Raw genomic sequence first — 22,072 nt, 5'->3', positions numbered from 1 at the left:
TTATCCAACATGCTATTTCCCTTTAAGTGAGTTTCTTGGGGTCTCTGTTGCTATTTGCGTATTTGTCAAATGTAATATATTTTTTACACAGCAGATACAATGTGATGCTCAATTGAAATTAGGTATGTGAAACTGCTTTAGAAATACTAAAGAAAAATTATGAATAGATTTTCTGCTTAAAAAAAACTATTACTAAAAGCAAGAAACATTTGAAAAAGAAAAAAGTAGTAGTACTTACGCTTCCATGTTTTACAACTTAGTACAAGACAATAATAAACAGTATGGCACTTGCACCAAGGATAGACATATTGATCAGTGGAATAGAATTGAGATTCTAGAAATAAACCCATACTTCTGTGGTCAACTAATTTTTGACAAGTGCCAAGACCACCCAGTAGAGAAAGAATAGTCTTTTCAATAAATGGTGCCAGAACAACTGGATAGCCACATGCAAAAGAATGAAGTTGGACTTTTGCTTCACGCTGTATACAAAAATTAACTCAAAATAGATCAGGGGTACCTGGGTGGCTCAGTGGTTGAGTGTCTGCCTTTGGTTCAGGTCGTGATCCTGGGTCCTGAAATGGAGTCTCACATCATACTTCCTGCATGGAGCCTTCTTCTTTCTCTACCTGTGTCTCTGCCTCTCTGTGTCTCTCATGAATAAATAAAATCTTAAAAAAAAAAAAAAAAAGAATTCATACAAATCATTAATTAGAAACAATTGAATTTTTAAAAATTAGTACCTGAATGAACATTTCTCTTAATAAGATATGCAGGTAACCAATAAGCTCATGAAAAGTCACTTGACATCGTTATCAGTGAAATGTAAATCAAAACCACAGAGAGATACTACTTCATACTCATTAGATTGGCTGGAATCAAAAGGTCAGGTAATTAATAACTATAGGCTAGAATTCAGAGCAATCTGAATGAACCCTCTTAAACTCCAGTAGGAATGTGAAATCGTGCAACTTCAGTGGAAAGCAATCTGGAAGCTCATCAAATAGTAAAACACTGGGGGCACCTGGGTGGCTCAGTTAAGCATCTGTCTTCAGCTCAGATCATGATCCCAGGGTCCTGGGATTGTGCCCCACTACATAGCAGGGAACCTGCTTCTCCTTCTCCCTCTGCCTGCCACTCCCCCTGGTTGTGCTCTCTCTGTGTTAAATAAATAAATAAAATCTTTGGGAAAAAAAAGTAAAACACTGAATTATTATATGATCAGAAATTCCACGCTTAGGTAGATATCCAAGAGAAATTAAACTGTATACCCGGACAAAAACTTAAGCATGGGTGTTTATAGCATCATTATTCATAATAGCCAAAAAGGCGGAAGCAACCCAAATGTCTATCAATGGATGAATGGATAAAATGTGATATATTCATATAATGGGGTATTATTTGGGCATGAAAAGGAATGAAGTATTTACATGCTCCAATGTGGATGTACCTTGAAATCATTATGTTAGATGAAAGAAATCAGTCACAAAGAGACGTGTTATGATCCATTTATATGAAATAACCCCACATATACACAAACACACAGACACACATACAGAAAGTAGTTTAGAGGTTGCTTAGGACTAGTTGGAGGGATGAGGGAAGATCAGGGTGATCGTTAAAGGGTACAGGGTTTCTTTTTGATGTAAATGTTCTAAAATTGACTGCGATGATGATTCTACTTACACGTGAATATAGTGAAGTCCATTAAGTTGTACAGTGGGAGCTTTCACTTCGAGGAACATCAAAGAGACATACTCTCCTTATTCTTCACACTAAGTACAACAAAAACTCTGGACATTACATATAAAAACATAAAAAAAACTCCGAAAGGTAGAGAGGAAGAGAGGCCAATTCAGGACCATGGAATGACATGATGATGGGTTCTCAAGGTTTTGTCTCCTGTATCAACTTGGATCTAAAATAGTAACCTAGAAACATTAACAAGCACTGACCAAAAGAACCCCAACAAAAAGCCCACTTTTTCTAGCCAAAGGACCAGGAAAGGAATGACCTAGAAAGACAGAAAACATTTAGATAATAACTGCTCTGCTCCAGCCAAACACAAAAGACTCCCATCCCCATCCCTGACAACAAAGGTCAGTTAGGGAGCCGCCTCGCCTGCCACCCTCATGAGACTATAATGAGACATCCCCAACACCACGCAGGAATAGTATCAAATAATGTTAGAGAAGGGCAACCAGAAAGCCAAGACTTTCATCTCTGTCAGCTGGTCAAGTCCCCCATCCACACCTCACACCACAGTGTCAGTGGAGACTACATGAGGAACCTGGAATTCTGTCCCTACCTACTATAATGAGGTGCCCCTCTATCCTCCACTGGGATAGATCAGAGGAGGCCTAGTGGAGAAGTAGTTCTTTTACCATCACCCAGCAGTAATGAGACTAACCTTACCAGTAATGACACCTTTCCTTAATGGACACCACGTAGGAAGTCAGAACTCCTTCCTCCACCTAACAGTAATGAAGATCTCCCCTCTGCAGTTGTCAGCGGAGGTTAAGTGGGGAACCTATACTTTGCTGTCCACCTGGCTAGAGTGAGGCAGTATCCACCTTGCTTCTTTGACAGAGCAGTGTGACAAAACAGCCTGCTGAAGGTTTAAATAAGATTCATAGTCTTTTAACATAATCCAAAAATATCCAAGCTTTGATCAAAAATCATACCAAGACCCAGTAAGGTCTCAAACTGAATGAAAAGATGACAAAACATACTAACACCAAATAACAAAGATTCTGAGATAACCATAATAGAAATGCTATGACTAGCAATTAGGAACATAGTTGACATAAATGAAAAATAGAAAGTTTCAGTTAAAAAAAAAAGGGAGGATACAAGAAGAACTAAATGGAAATTTGGAACTGAAGATTTAATTGCTGAAATAAAAAATACAGTAAATGTGCCCAGCAAGAGAGTCAGGTAGAGATGGGGGTACAAAAGAATCAATAAACTGGAAGATAAAACAATAAAGAACGTAAACAACAGAGAGAGAAAAGACTTAAGGACAATGAAATTTTTTTTGATGCTTTGAAATGTTTTATTGAAGTTTTTTTTTTTTTTTAAAGAACAGTAAATTATGCAGTCTTCCAACCCCGCCCATCATCCCCAGGGATGACCTACTGACATGTTTCATGGTCCACCTGGGAAAGGGACAGCAGGGCCTGGGCTAGGACCCTAGCAGGAGGCCTATGCTGCTAGGGCAGCCACTGCAAGTGGCTGAGAGCCCTGGGGTTTCTTCCTGGCAGTTAGGAAGGGGACCTGACAAACCAGCCCCTGGGGACCCAGCAGAGACTATGACAAAAGATTTAACATTCCTGTTATCTGAGTCCCAGCAGAAAAGGCGAAATGAGTTGGGTCTGAAAATTACTTGAAGAAATAATGTTGAAATTTTCCCAAATTTGTCAAGAGAAATAACCTTAATAAAGCTACAGATTGAAGAACAGGGTGAAACCGAAACAGGATTAATTGAAAGAAATCCATATAAGACACAATCGTAATTAAGCTTTTGAAAAATAAGTCTCAAAAAATTTTTAAAGCACATGGACAAAAATTGTTCTTTATCTTATTAAGGGGAAAACAATTAGAATGATAGTGAATTTCTCATCAAATCTATAGTAGCCAGGGACACCTGGGTGTCTCAGCCAGTTAAGCATCTAACTCTTGGTCTCCACTTAGGTTTTGATCTCAGGGCTATGAGTTCAAGCCCCACACTGGGCTCCAAGCTGAGCATGGATCCTACTTAAAACAAAAAACAAACTATAATAGCCAGAGAAAGAGGCAATATTTTACAAGTGCTAAAGAAAAATTAACGTCAGCCAGAATCCTATAGCTAGTAAAGGAATGAAGCAAAACATTTTCAGATGAAGGAAAACTTAGAGAACCTGTTGCCAGCAAACCTACCCTAAAAGAACTACTAAAATAAGTTAGATTAACAGAAAAGAAATGTTAGAAAGGACCTTGGAACACTAGAAAGAACATGACAAAGAATATGGGTAAGTATATTAGGCATTACCTCTCCTTTTGGGTTTTCTTAATTATGTTTGCTGGTTGATGCAAAAATTATTTCTGATGTATTTCTAAATGTAATGCCATGAAAATATTCATGGCAATTATATTACAAACAAATGAAGGTAAAGGGGCATAAAGTGAGGCAGGATATAGACAAATCCACACTATGGATGGAGACTTCACCTCTTTCTCAACTAAGAGAAGAGCCAGACAGAAAATCAACAGTACTATATAGAAGGACTCAAAAGTACTATAAACTGACAGGATCTAACTGACATTTACAGAACACTCTACCCAATATCATCAGAATACATGTTCAAGTGTCCATAGAACATATACCAAGATAGACATATTGGGCCATAAAAAAAACCTACAGCAAACTTAAAATAATTGAAATCGTACAGTGTATTCTCTAACTACAGTGGGATAAAATTTTAAATCATTAATAGATAACAGGAAAATCTTCAAATTCTTGGGAAGGTTACATACTGTGTAATTCTATTTATACAACCTTGAAATGACCCATCTTCGTGGTGAAGAACAGATTACCCATTGCTAGGGTTTAAGGGGGTAGACTAAGAGGGAAGTGGTATAGCTCATGTAACAGGATAACATAGGGGACCTTTACGGTGATGAAAATGTTGTTTCTTGAGCATATTAATGCCAGTATCCTGAGGGATTTTTTGTTTGTTTTGCATTTTTGAGAGAATACAGGCAAGGAGCAGGGAGAGGCAGAGGGAGAGAGAGAATCTCTCATGAAGTAGACTCCATGCTGAGGCTTAATCTCATGACCCTGAGGTCATGACCTGAGCTGAAATCAAGACTCTAATGCCCAACCAACTGAGCCACCCAGGAACCTCATCCAGTATCCTGATTTTAATATAGTTTTGCACTGGAGAAATCTGGGTACGGAATACATTGGATCTCTTTTTATTGGATCTCTTTTTATTATTTTTTAAAACTTCTTATGGATCTCCAGTTAAAAAATTGAATAAAAAAAGATCACCAAGTATTGCAGAAGTGTTTAGAGCAAAGGAACACTGGAATGAGACTTGTTCTCCATTACATGATCAGAGAGTTGACCTGAAAATAAATAACCTATTCACTAAAACAAAACAAAAGGTCTATACTTAGATACCATTTTTCACCTATTATATTAGCAAAGATCATAAAATTTGATAATATATTTGAAAGCTATGAGGGAAACAGGCATTCTTAAACACTGTTGTTGCTATCTATAGAGAGCCATTTTACTGAGTTTCAAAATTAGAAGAGTACATCCCCTTTGACTTACAGTTCCACTTTTAACTATTCTATAGATCTCCTTTTACAAATCCAGCATGACATGTATTCTGTTATTCACTGCAGCATTGACTATAATAACAAAAGATTGGAAACAGCCTAAATACCCTTTAAGTAGGGAACTAGTTAATTATTGTACATCAAGAAAATGAACTTCTCTGAAGCCATGAAAACAACAAATGAAGAAGCTCTTTACTTATTAATGAGTACTTTTCAAGGTATTTTAAGTGCAAATCAAAGTGCAAAACATTGTATGTGTACACACATACATAAAAGAATTTAATTGGATATATAGAGAACATTTTTGGAAGGATAGTTAAGAAATTGCTTTCAGGGGGCACCTGGGTGGCTCATTTGATTAAGCAGCCAGCTCTTGATTTCAGCTCAGATTATGATCTGAGAGTCCTGGGATTGAGCGCCAGCCACATAGGGTTCTGCACTCAGTGGGGAGTCTGCTTGAGGATTCTTTCTATCTCTCTCCCCCCTATTTTTGCTTGCTCCCTCTGTCTTTCTCTGAAATAAGTAAATTTTTATAAAGGAAAGAAGAGGAGTGCCTGGATGTCTCAGTCAGTTAAGAGTCTGCCTTCAGGGTCTCAGAGTCCTGGGATAGAGCTGCAGGTCAGGATCCTGGTTCAGTGGGGAGTCTGCTTCTCCCTCCCTCTGTTCCCCCAATGTGTGTTCTCTCTCCCCCCCTCCCCCAACCCCTGTCAAATAAAATCTGTAAAAAAAAAAAAAAAAAAAAAAAAGGAAATTGCTTTCTGGAAGGGGCACTAAGTACTAGAGATGAGAGATGGAAGTAAGAATTTTGGTGAGCTTTTGAAAAAAAATTTTTTTTAAGATTTTATTTATTTATTCATGAGAGATAGAGGCAGAGGGAGAAGCAGACTCCATGCAGGGAGCCTGTTGTGGGACTTTATCCCAGGACTCCAGGATCACGCCCTGGGCTAAAGGCAGGTGCTAAACTGCTGAGCCACCCGGGAATCCCCAGCTTTAAAATTTTAAATACATGAGTATATTACTGAGTCAAGTTTTAAAAAAATAAATGATTGAGGCAATCTTATAGTAATGTTGTAAAAACTAATTTGTTATTCAGATGTTTAGCCATTATAACTGATACTGATAGTTGAGACATGTTCAAGGTCACATGGTGCAAAAATTGGTTTTTATAATTCACTTTATCAGTTATTCAGATTTTTAAATTTTTTAATTGAAGTATTAACACATGGTGTTATATTACTTTCAAGAGTACACTATAATGACTTAAAAATTCTATACATTACTCAGTGCTCATCATAAGTGTACTCAATCACCTTTAGCTATTTTACCCACGCCCCCACCTACCTTCCCTCTGGCAACCACCAGTTCTCTGTGTTTAAGAGTATACTTTTTTATTTTTTTTCTTTTGTTCATATATTCTGTCTTTTAAATTCCACATATGAGTGAAATCATATGGTATTTGTCTTTCTCTGACTTATTTTATCTAGCATTAATTATACCCTCTAGGTCCATCCATATTTCAGATTTCATTTTTAAAAACATATGTATAAAGTGGTTTTTCTGAGTAAAGAGATACAGTCTTTAAGTATCTTTCTTCTTTTGTGTTTCTTTTTGCTTTCTAGTATTTTCTTTAATTTCAACAGTGAAGTCAGGTCGCTTTGTGTATTGCACAAGTTCAGGGAATATGACCCAATGCAGTGACCCTGATATTAATTAGTATGTATGTGTTTTAATTATAATCAGGAAAAGTATGTGTAAAAACCTTAGCACAGATTAATTTGTAGTTTTTTAATGCATTAGAAGTTCAGTTCTGCATTTTTGTATTTCTGTTCTGAGCTATGTGATAGGTACTAAAAATTAAGACAATTTCCATGAGTAAATCTAACACACCTGATTAATCATCTTATCAAAGTGACATTACTGTTTAAACTTTCCCCCACATCACTTCCAGTCTTGATTTTTGCTACTTGATTTTTCACTCTGGCTTTGGTGTCCTCCCATAGCCTTTATGATTTAGTATTAACACCTAGTAGCCTAACAAAAGATGCATAGTGTACAGCAGTGATTTCTTTCCTAATTAACTCCTACTAATTAGAGATCACAAATACTTAAGAAAAAGTTCCAGTATTAACAGAACAGGTCTAACTAATAATTCTGAATCAAGCATTGGTTGATAACATGCCAAAGACTTTCTTCTCTGTGTTTTTTGCAAATTGAGAAATTTGAGTCTATTTCAATAGTAAGTTGTTGAGTTTTGTTTAGTTGATTAATATGTGTATCATTGCTCCCAGGTCAATCTTACAAACCACTGCGGTTTCATGGGAGGACTACAAAAAAACAAAAGCACAGGATTGACCACACCATATTTTGCTACCTCTACAGTAGAAGTGATATTTCATGTATCAACAAGAATGCCTTCTGATACTGATGACTCTTTGACCAAAAAAGTAAGTGCTGAGAAAAAAAATGTTGAGTTAAAATCCTAGTAATTAAGAAAATAAATACATAAAATACGTAAGTAATCTGATCAAAAAGCACTATTTCTGAATATTCCACTCTTCATCTAATACTGTCTTGAGAAACAGGATTATTGTAGAGCAAATGCTGTTTTCCTTAATAATAATATTGAAGGTTATTGTCTTAACAAAGGATTTGCCTTCAAAGAAATGGAGGTATGACTAATTGAAAAACATCTGTGTATGTTCAAATTGGTGAGACTATATTTCAAGTCTCTTTACATATGAATAGACGTAATGGTTATATAGATTGAGGGAGAGCAAAATATATATTAATCATTACAAAGCATTTAAAATATAACATGCTTTATCATAAATTTTAACTAAAACTAATTGAGCAGATAAAATAAGCCTTAATTAATGAAAAAAATTTTACTCCGAATTTATGAGAGATGTGGTTTTGATGGCCCTGGTCCTTTAAAACCTACACCACCATTTTTCTGTAGGCAGCACTAGTATTCAGGAGTCATTCTAAAAAAAAAGAAAAAAAAAAAAAAAGGAGTCATTCTAGTGACTATAAAGATACCTCAGGGTACAGTTGTATGTATTCAGTCCACTTTTGGTTTTCTTAGGGAGAAATATTTTTAAGAGTAAAACTTTGTCCAGCATTTCTTTACCTTCTCTTTCTCCTCCTTCCTCAATTTATTCAAAACCACTAAATGTAACCAACTTAATATCATTGGTCATTTTACTTGATAATCTTTTGCCTGATATCAAAACTCTTTATAATTTATTAAGCTATGAAAACAGTGTATTCTCTCACTCTTGTAAAAGAACTTTAGAACTCCTCTCAATATATTTGATAAGATTGAGTTAATAACCCTTGATGCCTTTTGTCTACAATTTAAAATACTGTTGGAACTTGCCTACTAAATGAGTAATACTTGATAAAACTAATATGTGGATGATAATGAGGTTGGAATGAGTAGTAAAAGTGGAGGTAATTGATAAATGTAAGAAAGTATATTCAGGGATCCCTGGGTGGCGCAGCGGTTTAGCGCCTGCCTTTGGCCCAGGGCGCGATCCTGGAGACCCGGGATCGAATCCCACGTCGGGCTCCCGGTGCATGGAGCTTGCTTCTCCCTCTGCCTATGTCTCTGCCTCTCTCTCTCTCTCTCTCTCTCTCTCTCTCTCTGACTATCATAAATAAATAAAAATTAAAAAAAAAAAAAGAAATCTCTTTCAAAAAAAAAAAGTATATTCAGTACAGATTTGCTATAGAATTCCTTGTCAGGGATCCCTGGGTGGCACAGCAGTTTAGCGCCTGCCTTTGGCCCAGGGCACGATCCTAGAGACCAGGGATCAAATCCCACGTTGGGCTCCTGGTGAATGGAGCCTGCTTCTCCCTCTGTCTATGTCTCTGCCTCTCTCTCTCTCTCTCATTCTGTGACTATCATAAATAAATTTAAAAAAATAAAATTAACAACAACAAAAAAAAGAATTCCTTGTCATGTAGTTTTTAGAAGTAAAAAAATGATCTATGAATACTGACAAGATGATGATGAAGAGGTGAATTGGAGTAAAACTTCATTTAAACTTCAACTAAGCACTTTCTTCCATCAATTCATTTTAAAACTCTATGAAATAAGACATACCTAAATTAGAGACAATTATAAGTATAGTGCAAAAAGATAATTTAAGGGGTGCCTAGGTGGCTCAGTCTGTTAAGCCTTTGATTCTTGATTTCAGCTCAGGACATGATCTCAGGGTCATGAGGTTGAGCCCCATGTGGGGCTCTGTGCTGGGGATGGAGCCTGCTTTGGATGCTCCCTCTGTCCCTCCCCCACTCTGTCTTGAGCTTGTGCATGCATGCTCTCTCTCAAAAAAAGAAATTAAAATTAATTTTTGAAAAGATCATTTAATCATTAAGAACTTAGCTGTGACTCATATTTATCATTATCATTTTCATGGCTCCATAGATACAAACAACTTTTTAACCCCAGAACAGAGTCTAAAATTAATGATATCTCATATTACAAAGAGAAGAGAACAAAGTACATGATTTTTTGTTTAAAAATTTTTTTTGTTTTTTTTAAAGAAAACTATGCCAGGATATTTTTACTTCACTATATTAAACATGATGATTATATGGTACTTGAAATTTTATTCCTGTGACCTTTGTAGAAATGTCAAGTAAGATTTCTTATTTTTTTCAAAACATTCATGAGGGTTTGTCCTTAATTTCTTAATAAGTTTCTGAAATGGATATTTAACAATTAATTATCATAAAAAAATTAATTTTGGAGAGGATACCATCATTTAAGAATTGTTAAATGGTTGAATTCTAATTAAAATTAAATTGTTAAATGGTAAAAATTTTAAGTACTCGATTTATTAGAGAATTTTGAGGGATTAAACATTGAACAAGTTTTTTCATCTATACATATAGGAATTTTTTTCCTATGGTAAAAATTACATATATTACATATATTACATATTTACCATTTTCACCTTTTTAAAAAATTTTTTATTTTTTTAGAATTTGGAAATTGTTTTTCATTTATGTGTAATTAATATACAGTCATATTAGTTTCAAATGTGCACTGTTGTAATGACTGAATAGTTCTATACATTACTCAGTGCTCATGATTATTAATAAGTGTGCTCTTACCACCTTTGTCTATTTCATCCACCCCGCAACCCTTCTCACCTCTGTCAACCACCAGTTTTGTTTTTTTGTTGTTTAAAAGTCTAATTTTCTGTTTGCCCATTTTTTCTTTGTTTGTTCATTTGTTCTGTTTCTTACATTCCACATGAGTGAAAGAAATCCTATAGCATTTGTCTTTCTCAGACTGACATTTCACTTAGCATTACTTTATACCCTCTGGGTCCATCCATGATATCACAGATGGCAAGATTTCATTCTTTTTTATGGCTGAGTAATTTTGTATTGTAGGCAATATATATACACACACACATATAATACAATATTACTTTATCCATTCCTCTGTGATGGACATTTGGGTTGCTTCTGTATCTTGGCTGTTAAATAATGTTGCAGTAAACATAGAGGTGCGTATGTCATTTCAAATTAGCATTTTATTTTCTTTGGATAAAAACTCAGTAATGGAATTACTGGATCATATGGTAATTCTGTTTTCCTTACTGTTTTCCACAGTGGCTGCATCAGTTTGCATTTATACCAGTAGTGCACAAGGGTTCCTATTTCTCTGCATCCTTGCCATTACTTGTTATTTCTTGATAAGTTTTTTTTTTTTTTAATTGATTCTAGCCATTGGTGTAAGGTGATATCTCATTGTGGTTTTGATTGGTCTTTCCTTCATGATTAGTGATGTTGAGCATCTTTTCATGTGTCTGTTGGTTATCTCTATGTCTTCTTTGGAAAAATGTGTGTTCAGGTCCTCTGCCCATTTTTTAATTAGATTATTATTTTGGTGTTAAGTTGTATGTTTTAGGTATTAATTCATTAGATATATCATTTGTGATTGTTTTCTCTAATTCAGTAGGTTGCCTTGTCCTTTTGTTAATGACTTTCTTTGTTATGCAAATGCTTTTTATTTTGGTATAGTCCCAATAGCTTAATTTTAGTTTTGTTTTACTTGCCTGAGGAGGCATAGTTACAAAAATGTTTCTATATGACTGACGTCCAAGAAATTACTGCCTGTATTTTCTTCTAGGAGTTTTATGGTTTCAGGTCTCACATTTTGATCTTTAATCCATTTTTAGTTTATTTTTGTATATGGTGTAGGAAAGTGGTCCAGTTTTAATTTTTGTATGCAGCTGTCCAGTTTTTCCAGCACTATTTTTTGAAGAGATTGTCTTTTCTCCAGTGTATCTTTTTGTCTCCTGTGTTGTAGATTAATTGACCATGTAAGCATGAGTTTATTTCTAATCTTTTCTGGATTATTCCACTGATCTATGTGTCTTTTTATGTCAGTACTGTATGATTACTACAGCTTTATAATATATCTTGAAATCTGGAATTATGATACCTCCAAGCTTTATTTTTTCTCAAGATTGCTTTGACTATTTGGGGTCTTTAATGGTTCCAAACAAATTTTAGGATTATTCTAGATTTGTAAAAATTGCTGTTAGTATTTTGGTAGGGGTTGCATTGAATTCATAGATTGCTTTGGGTGTATGGACGTTTTAACACTGTTGGTTTTTGCAGTCCATGAACATGGAATACCTTTCCAGTTGTATCATCTTCAGTTTCTTTCATGAGTGTTTTATAGTTTTCAGAATGCAGTTTATTCTTAGGCATTTTATTCTTTTTGGTGCAATTGTTAAATGGAATTGTTTTGTTAATTTGTTTTTCCTTTTTTATTATCAGTATAAAGAAATTCAGGTGATTACTGTATATGGACTTTGTATCTTGCAACGTTACTGAATGCATTTATCAATTCAAGTAGTTTTTTTGGTGGAATCTTTAGGGTTCTCTATGTATAGCATAATATCATCTGCTAATAGTGACAGGTTTACTTCTTCCCTATGAATTTGGATGCCTTTTATTGTCTGATTGCTGTGGCTAATACTATGTTGAATAGAAGTGATGAGAGTGGATATCTTTGTCATGTTTTTTATCTTAGAGGAAAAGCCCTGCTTTTCAACATTGAATATGATGTTAGCTGTGGGTTTTTTATGTATACAGCCTTTGTTATGTTGAGGTATGTTCCCTCTAAATCTACTTAAGAGATTTTATCATGAATGGATGTTGTACTTTGTCAAATGCTTTTTCTCCATCTCTAGTGAGATGATCATAGTTTTTATTCTTTTTTCTTGTTAATGCAGTTATGTTGATTGATTTGTGGACATCAAACCACCCTTGCATGCCAAGGATAAATCCTGCTTGATCACGATGAAAGATTTTTTTAAATGTATTGTTGAACTCGGTTCACTAATATTTTGTTGTGGATTTTGCACCAGTTTTCATCAGATATTGGCCTGTAGTTTCCTTTTATGTTTTGTTGGGTTTTTTTGTAGTTTATTTCTCTCTGGTTTTGGTATCAGGGCAATGCTAGCCTTGTGGAATGAATTTGGCAGCTTTCCTTTCTCTTCTATTTTCTGGAGTAGTTTGATAAGAATGGATCATAACTCTTCTTTATATATGTGGTAGAAATCACCTGTGAAGCCTCTGGTTCTGTTTTGGTTTTTTTTGTTTGTTTGTTTTTTTAAGATTTTACTTATTTATTAGAATAAGCGCAGAGGGGGAGAGGTTAAAGCAGACTCCATACTGGGATCATGATCTGAGCTGGAGGCAGATTGTTAACCAGCTGTGCCACCCAAATGCCCCTCTGGACTTTTGTTAGGAGTTTTTTGATTGCTGATTCAAGTTTCATTACTAGTAATTGGTCCATTGAAATTTTCTATTTCTTCCTGATTCCATTTTGGAGGGTTGCCTGTTTCTGCCAGTTCATTTCTTTTAGGTTGCCCAATTTGTGGGGAAATAATTTTTCATAATCTCTTATAATCCTTTATATATCTGTGGTGTTGGTTATTTTTGCTCTTTCACTTCTAATTGTATTTATTTGGGTTCTCTTTTTTTTGTTTGTTTGGAGTCTGGCTAAAGGTTTCTCAATTTTCTTGATCTTTTCAAACAACCAGCTCCTGGTTTTATCCATCTTTTCTGTTGTTTTTTAGTTTCTATTTCATTTATTTCTGCTCTAATCTTAATTATTTCTAATACTGGCTTTGGGTTTGTTGGTTCCTTTAGATATAAGGTTAGGTTGCTTATTTGGGATTTTTCTTATGTTTTTGAGGTAGGCCTGTATTGCCTATAAATTTTCCTCTTAGAACAGCTTTTACAGAATCCCAAAGATTGTGGACCCTTGTGTTTTTATTTTTGTTGCCATGTATTTTTTATTTCCTCTTTGATTTCTTGGTTGACCCATTTATTGTTTAGTAGCATGTATTTTAGTCTGTTTTTTGGCCTAATGTGATTTATTCTAAGGAGTATTCCATGTGCAATATTTATTCCATTGTTTATGGTTTATTTTTGTTTGAGAAAGAGGAATGGAGACTGCACATGCACATGCATACAGGGGGAAGACGGGCAGAGGAAGAGGGAGAGAAAGAATCCCAAGTAGGCTCCATGTTCAGTGCAGAGCCCAACATGGGGCTTGACCCCACCACCCCAAGATCACAACCCGAGTTGAAATCAAGAGTCTGACACTCAACCAACTGAACCACCCAGACTCCCCTGTATTTCACTGTTTGGTGATGGAATGTCTGAATATATCTGTCCATCTGGTCTAAAACCACTGTTTCCTTATTGATTTTCTATATGGACAGTCTGTCCATTGATACACATAGGGTGTTAAAGTCCCTTACTGTCATTGTATTACTGTCAGTTTCCTCCTTACATCTGTTAATAGTTGCTTTATGTATCTGAGGGCTCCCATTTTGAGCACATAGATATTTAAAATTGCAACTTCTTGTTGGATTGTTCCCTTTATAATTATTTTCCTTCTTTGTTTCTTGGTACGGTCCTTGTTTTAAAGTCTATTTTGTTTGATATAGGTGTTGCAACCCCAGCTTTCTTTTTGCTTCCATTTGCATGGTAAACATTTTTCCATCCCTTCACTTTAGATCTGCATGTGTCTTTTGGTCTGAAATGAATCTCTTGTAGGCAAGTTATAAGTGTGGATTTTTTTATTCATTTATTTATCCTGTGTCTTTTCATTGGATCATTTAATCCATTTACATTTAAATTCATTGACAGGTGCATACTTCCATTTCCATTTTTGTTACTGGTTTTGCAGTTGGTTTTTTTTTTTTTTTTTTACTCTTTTCTAGTCATTCTTCTCTTGCTCTCTTCCATCATGGGTTGATGGCTGTCTTTAGTTGTATGCTTGGATTTTTTTCTCTTTATTTTTTGTGTAACTATTACAGGTTTTTGACTTGTGGTTATCATTAGGTTCATATATAACATTTTATGTATATAGCAGTCTATTTTAGGTTGATGTCACCTAAATTAGAATCTATTACTCTTTGCCCCATGTTTTATATCCTTTTGTGAATCCCTTGACTGATTTTTATAGATATAATTGAGTTTACTGCTTTTGTGTTTTAACTTTCATACTTGTTTTATAAGTGAGTGATCTATTACTTCTATTATATGTTTGCATTTACCAGTGAAATTTTTTCTTTTCTTAATTTTCTTACAACTATTTTGACCTTTTCTTTCCAAAGAATTCCCTTTAATATTTCTTGTAAGACTGGTTCAGTGGTGATGATTTTGGGAATGCTCTGGGGAACTCTTTACCTCTCTTCTGTGCTGAATGATAATCTTGATAGGTAGAGCATTCTTGGTTGCAGGTTTTTTCTTTCAGAGATTGAATATATCATTCCACTCCCTTTTAGCCTGCAAAGTTTCTGCTGAAAAATCAGTTGACAGCCTTATGGGATTTTCTTTGTATGTAACCATTTTCTCTTGTTGCTTTTAAAATTCTCTTTTTCTCACAATGTTTGCCATTTTAATGATTTTTGTTTTGGTTTGAACCTCCTTGGGTTAACTTTTGGAGGGTTTCTGTGCTTCCTGGATCTAGATTTCTGTTATCTATTAATAGCAGATAATCTATATAGATTAGGGAAGTGTTCATCTCTTATTTCGTGAGTCAGTTGCTCACTTCTCTCTCTCCTCCCTCTGGGATCTCTAATGCAAATGTTATTATGCTTGGTGATGTCACAGAGTTGCCTTCACCGATTCTCATTTTTCTTACTTTTTTCTTTTCTCTATTCAGTTTAGTTGTTTTTTTTTTTTTTTATTACCCTGCCTTCCAGATCACTAATCCATTCTTCTGCTTTTTCTAAACTGCTGTTGATTCCCTCTTGTGAATTTTTTATGTCAGTTTTGTGTTCTTCATCTCTGACTGGTTCTTTTTTATATTTTCTTTCTCCTTTTTGAAGGTCTTACTGGGATCCTTTACTCTTTTCTCAAATCCAGTGAGGATATTTACAGCCATTACTTTGAATTCTTTATCAGGGCTATTGCCTTATCTCTGTTTCATGTAGCCCTTTTGCTGTGGTTTTGTCCTGTTCTTTATTCAGGACCTAATTTCTTTGTTTCCTCATTTTGTCTGACTCTCTGTGTTTATTTCTATGTATTAGGAAGGTCAGCTATGTCTCCTGCTCTTGAAAGTAGTGGCTTTATGAAGAGGTTCTATGATGCCCTGTAGCACAATGTCCCCTCTTCGCCAGAACCAGACATTTCAGCAGTGTCTTCTCTGTGGACTGTGTGTTCCTTACTGTTGTGGCTGAGCTGCATTTGCATTTAGTCCAGTCAACTACAATGTGGCCCACTATGCCTACAGTTGTGAGCACACTAGGCAAGGGTTTGGTCCCTGTTAAGGGGCCTGTCTGGGGCCACCACAGGCTTTTAGTTGACTGGTGTCAGCAGTCAGCCCAAGTACTGCATGGCTCTCTCCCCATTCTGCCTCTAGAGGTTTCCGTTGGTGAGTAGGGCCTGTAGTCAGACCAGATACCTCCCATCTGGGGCTGCAGTGACACTGATCAGCAGTGCATTGCCAGCTATATGGTTTAGCTGCTTGAACTGTAGACACACTGGTGTGTGTGGTTATACTCCCCTGTCACCAGGGCACAAATCACTCTGGAGTGATGCAGGGTTTTTCAGGGCAGGAGCCACATAATAGAGGTAAATAAATGCCTGGAGGCATTTATGTGGAGTAGGGCAGGTTGGATGAGGTGGGGACCATGGTGCCAACAAGATAGATGGAAAATCTTCACTCTGCTTCCCACAGGTATCTGACTTTATAGGCTGCAAGGGAGGCAGGCAAGGAATGGTCAGCCAGCCAGCACTTTTGTTCTTAGAGAATTCTCCTAAAGACTCCTGCCCCTCCAGTGCACATTTTGAGATTAGTAAATAAATCTACTTCTCATACCCAGTTTGTCCTCAAACTGCTGATTCTATGCTGTCTCTCCTGGGTTATTTGTTATGCTGGCTTTTTAAGGGTGGAACTCAGTTTTAAGGTACCCAGAGTAAAACCCTTTTGACTGTAAAAACTCTCAAAGTTAAGCCCTACTGGTCTCCAAAGCCAAAGTGTTACGGGTATTCCCATGCCTGGGATGCCTGATGTGAGATCTGATCCTCTTGCTCTTCTTCATGCTTATAGTGTCCCTCTCATTGATGATTAGTCTCATGTGGAATGGGGAGGTTGCTGAAAGGGGGAGTTCCCAGCCATATTTCTACTCCTACCTTTTTTGATGGGGTCTCCTCTGTGCTGTTAACTGTGGAAAATCTGTTCTGCCAGTCTTCAAGTTATGAGTCATTTTCAGAGTTGGTTTCACTGATATGGCTACTGTCTCAGTGTGTCTGTGGAATGAGGTAAGTTTAGGATACTTTAACTCCACCACCACTCAGGAGTCGTATCTTAACCATTATTAAATGTGCATTGACATAGACGTGCAATATATAACCATCACGAGTATCCATTTTCAGAACATTTTCATTTTCATTTAATTCAAAATATGTTTTATTTTTTTCTTGAGAATTCTTCCCATTTGTTATTTAGGAGTGTGTTTAATCTCCAAGTATTTGGGGGTTTTCCAGCTGTCTTTATGTTGTTGACTTCTAGTTTAATTCCATTGTGTCCTAAAAACAGACATTGTGTGATTTCTATTCTTTTAAATTTGTTAAGATGTGTTTTATGGCCCAAATGTAGTCTATCTAGTGAATGTTCTATGTGAATCTGGGAAGAATGTGTAATCTGCTGTTGTTGGAGGAAGTAGTCTATAAATGTCAATTATATCCAGTTGATTGATGGAGCTGTTGAGTTCAACTATATCCTTACCAATTTTCTGCCTGCTGGATCTCTCCATTTCTGATAAAGGAGTATTAAAGTTTCCTGCTATAATAGTGGATTCTTCTACATGCACTTCTATCAGTTTTTGCTTCATGTATTTTGACACTGTTGTTAGGTACATAACGTTAAGGATTGGTTATGCCTTCTTGGAGTACCAACGTCTTTATCATTAGATAATGTCTCTCTATCCCTGATAACTTTCCTTGCCCTGAAGTCTGCTCTGTCTGAAATTAATATAGGCACTCCCACTTTTTTTATTGGTGTTCTCATGGTATATCTTTCTCCATCCCTTTACTTTTAATCTGTATGTGTCTTAATATTTTAAGTGGGTTTCTTATAGCAACATATAGGTGAGTCTTACTTTTTTGATCCACTCTAACAATCCTTGTCTTTTAATGTGTAGTTAGATCATTGACATTTAAAATGATCATTGATACAGTTGGATTAACATTTACCACATTTGTTACTTTTTTCTATTTGTTACCCTGTTCTTGTTTCTGTGTTCCACACTCTTGCTGCCTTCTGCAGTTATAAATGAGCATTTTATATGATTCTATTTTCTCTCCCTTCTTAGTGTATCAGTTCACTACTTTTCTTTTTTAACTTTTTTTAGTCACAGCCCTGGAGTTTGTACTATACGTTTAGAACTAATCCAAGTCCACTTTCAAATAATACTATACTGCTTCATGGATACTGCAAGTACCTAATAAATCACATGGTATATTTAATCTTTCCCTTTGATCCCTGTTTTACTTATAGATAAGCATATATATACCTAAATATACATGATCAGATGCATTGTTGCTATTATTACTTTGAACAAACTGATCTGTTAAATCAGGTAAAAATAAGAAAAATAGAAGTTTTTCTTTTCCCTTCAGTTATTGATTATTTGATGCTTTTCTTTATGTAGATCTGCATTTCTAACCTGCATCATTTTCCCTCCTCTGAAGAACTTCTTTTACCATTTCTTGTAAGTAGGTCTACTGGAAACTAATTCCTTCAATTTTTGTTTGAGAAAGTATTTATTCTTCTTTACTTTTGAAGGATAATTTTACAGAGTACAGAATTCTAAGTGTTGGTATTTTCCCTCAACACTTTAAATATTTCATTCCATTCTCTTCTTGCTTGCATGGTTTCAGGGGAGAAGTCAAATGTTATTCTTTATCCGTGATTTTCTGAAGTTTGATGATTTGTCTAAGTGTAGGTTTTTGGGCATATATCTTGCTTTTAGTATTCTCTGAGCTTCTTGGATCTGTGATTTGGTGTCTGACCTTAATTGGGGGCAATTCTCAGTCAATATTGCTTCAAATCTTCTGTTTTTTCTTTCTTTCTTCTCCTTTTATGTATGCTACAGTATTTGTGGTTGTCCCATAGTTCTAGGATATTGTTTTGGTTTTTTCCACTCTTTTCTCGTTGCTTTTCAGTTTTAGAAGTTTCTATTGTTATATCATCAGGCTCAGAGATTCTTTCCTTAACCATTTCTGGTTTACTGATGATATCATCAAAGACATTCTTCAAATTAGTTACATTGTTTTTTATCTCTGACATTTCTTTTTTTTTTTTTTAAGATTTAATTTATTTATTTGTTCATGATAGAGAGGCAGAGACACAGGCAGAAGGAGAAGCAGGCTTCACGCTGGGAGCCCGATGTGGGACACGATCCCGGGACTCCAGGATCACGCCCTGGGCCAAAGGCAGGCGCTAAACCACTGAGCCACCCAGGGATCCCCTCTGATGTTTCTTTTTGATTCTTTGTGAGAATTTCTATCTTTCTGCTTACATTATTCATGTGTTCTTGCACCTTGTCAACTCTTTCCATTAGAAATTAGAACCCATAGTGTGTTAATCATAGTTGTAATTCTGTCATCCCTGCCATTTCCAACTCCAGTTTTAATGCATCTTCTGTGCCTCCAGCTGTCCACACTAAGTCTCCAGGGATTTGCAATTACAATTTATGTTTTCCTACCTTACAACAAGTTCCTACAGAGGTTTCTGCTTCTTTGTCATCCTCCATTTTTGCCTGTCTGTCCAATTTGGGGGCAACAGTTTACCTGTAACCTAACTCTTCTGACCTAAGATGAGTATTTGGTTCTTCAATTTGTTTAGCCTTTTACTTGTTGTTAGGAGAGAGTGGCAACTTCTAAGCTGCTTATGTACTAGATTGTAACTGGAAATCCCAGAACTTTATCTTCCCAAATGCAAACTCTGTACCCATTAACAATAACTCTATTCCCCACTCCACCCAGCCATTGGTAACCTTTAATATACTTTGTCTCCATGAATTTGCCATTACTAGGTACCTCATTTAAGTGGAATCATACAGTATTTGTCCTTTTGTGTCTGTCTTATTTCATATAAGGTTTTTAAGGTTCATCAGTGTTGTATCAGGTGTCAAAATTTCACTCCTTCCTGTGGTTGAATAATATCCCATTATGTGGATATACCACATTTTGTTTATTCATCTGACATTGTGTTGTTTTTACTTTCTGGCTATTGCTGCAGTGAACATTGTCATGTATTTGTTTGAATCCCTGTTTTCAGTTCTTTTAGATATATACCTATGAGTGAAATTCCTGGGTAATAATGGAAATCATATGTTTAGCTTTCTGAGGAACTGTCAAACTATTTTCCACAGTTACTGTGCCAGTTTTACATTTCTGCCATGAATGCACAAGGGTTCCAATTTTTGCATATCCTTGCCAACACTTGTTATTTTCCATTAAAAACAAATGTAGCTATTCTAATAGATGCATAATGGTATTTCATTGTGGTTTTGAATTAGAAATGCAAATGACTAGTGATGTGTATCTTTTCACTGCTTATTGGCATTGGTATATCTTCTTTGGAGAAATGTCTGTTCCATCTTTAACTCATTTTTAATTAGGTTGTTTACATCTTTGTTATTGAAGTATAGTTCTTTGTATATTGTAGATGTTAATCCCTTATCTAATATACGACTTGCAAATATTTTCTCCCATTTTGTGGCTTGTCTTCACTCTCTTGATAGTGTCCTTTGATGCACAAAAGTTTTAATTTTGATGGAGTCCAATTTATTTTTTATTTTGTTGCCTCTGCTTTTGGTGTCCATTCTATAAATCACTGCCAAATCTGATGTCATAAAGATTTTCTCATATGTTTTCCTCTAAGATTTTATAGTTTTAGCTTTTACATTTAATTTCTGAATCCATTTTCTTTCTGTATCAGATTGGGACAGTAATGTTTGTATATAGTGTGAGATAAAGATCTGACTTCATTCTTTTGCATGTGATAATCTAGTTTTCCAGTCACTATTTGTTAAAAAGATTGCACTTTCTCTCATTGAATGATCTTGGCACTCTTGTCAAAAATCAGTTGGCTTTCTATGCAAGGGTTTTTTTTTCTGGACTCTATATTATAATTTTCCTTTGGTCTAAATGCCTAGTGGGTTTTTTACTTTAATTAAATGCTTTTATTACTATAGCTTTATAGTACGTTTTGAACTCAAGTAATGTGAGTCCTACAACGTTATTCTGGGTTTTGTTTTGTTTTGTTTTTTTCTGTGTCATTTTTACTATTCAAGTTCTTTTGAGAGTTCAGATGAACTTTAGGATGAGTTTTCTATTTCTGCCAAGAAACTTTTTGGGATTTTGATAGAGATTGCATTGAATTTTTATATCAGTTTGGGTAATATCGTCATCTTAACAATATTAAGTTTTCCATTCCATGAACATGGGATATCTTTCCATTCTCTTCTATAATCTTTAAAATTCTTTCAGCTCTGTTTCATAGTTTTCAGTACATGAGTCTTTTTCCTCCTCAGTTAAGTTTTCCATTGTTTTATTTTTTTATGCAATTGTAAATGGAATTATTGTAATCTCCTTTTGTTTTGTTCACTGTTAGTATATAGAAATGCAACTGATTTTCAGGTGTTAATTCTGTATCTTGCAACTTTATTGAATTCACGTATTAGCTCTAACAGTGTTTCTGTGGAATCAGAGGTTTCTGTATATAAGATCATGTTTTTTCAGTGTTTCTGTGGAGGACTAAAAGCTTGGAGCTTCCTTGGTGCACCAGTTTGGTGACATCACACCCTAAGAAAACTTTTGACTTTTTTTTCTTTTAAACTAATTCTAAATTTAAAATTTTTGGTAATTTACCAACTGGAAAAGTGCTGGTATTTTTTCCAATTATTTAGTAAGGAGAAAGGACACAGTTACATGGCATAATATTCCAATTGTTTAATATTGAGACGCCAGGAGTATTGTGACTTTTTCAAATGTAAGCATGTTTGTAATTTTTAAAATTTTTGTAATGCAAGCATGCATATTATTTCAGTTATAATAATTATACCTGTTGGGTTTTCTTTTTTTTGGGGGGGGTGTTTCTTTTTCATGCCTGTTTTATTGAAGAAAATTGCCATAATTAAATGGACTCTTTTACTTAAAGCAATATAAAGGCTTGATTTGT

At 35.3% G+C, this 22,072-nt stretch overlaps 1 protein-coding gene across 13 annotated transcripts in view; it reads left to right on the top strand.

Annotated features, from left to right (window-relative positions):
- The window catches only part of RALGAPA1 (Ral GTPase activating protein catalytic subunit alpha 1), a 242,244-nt gene that overhangs the window by 179,177 nt on the left and 40,995 nt on the right, over positions 1-22,072 (top strand). For all 13 annotated transcript variants that reach the window (XM_072838277.1, XM_072838278.1, XM_072838267.1 and 10 more), the window contains one exon: positions 7,617-7,772. In XM_072838277.1, the coding sequence (XP_072694378.1) occupies positions 7,617-7,772 (156 nt within the window). The remainder of the gene's footprint in view (positions 1-7,616; positions 7,773-22,072) is intronic.

This window comes from Canis lupus, chromosome 9 (assembly GCF_048164855.1).
Source record: "Canis lupus baileyi chromosome 9, mCanLup2.hap1, whole genome shotgun sequence".
Classification (NCBI taxonomy): Eukaryota; Metazoa; Chordata; class Mammalia; order Carnivora; family Canidae; genus Canis; species Canis lupus.
This window is presented reverse-complemented; position numbering and strand designations above follow the sequence as displayed.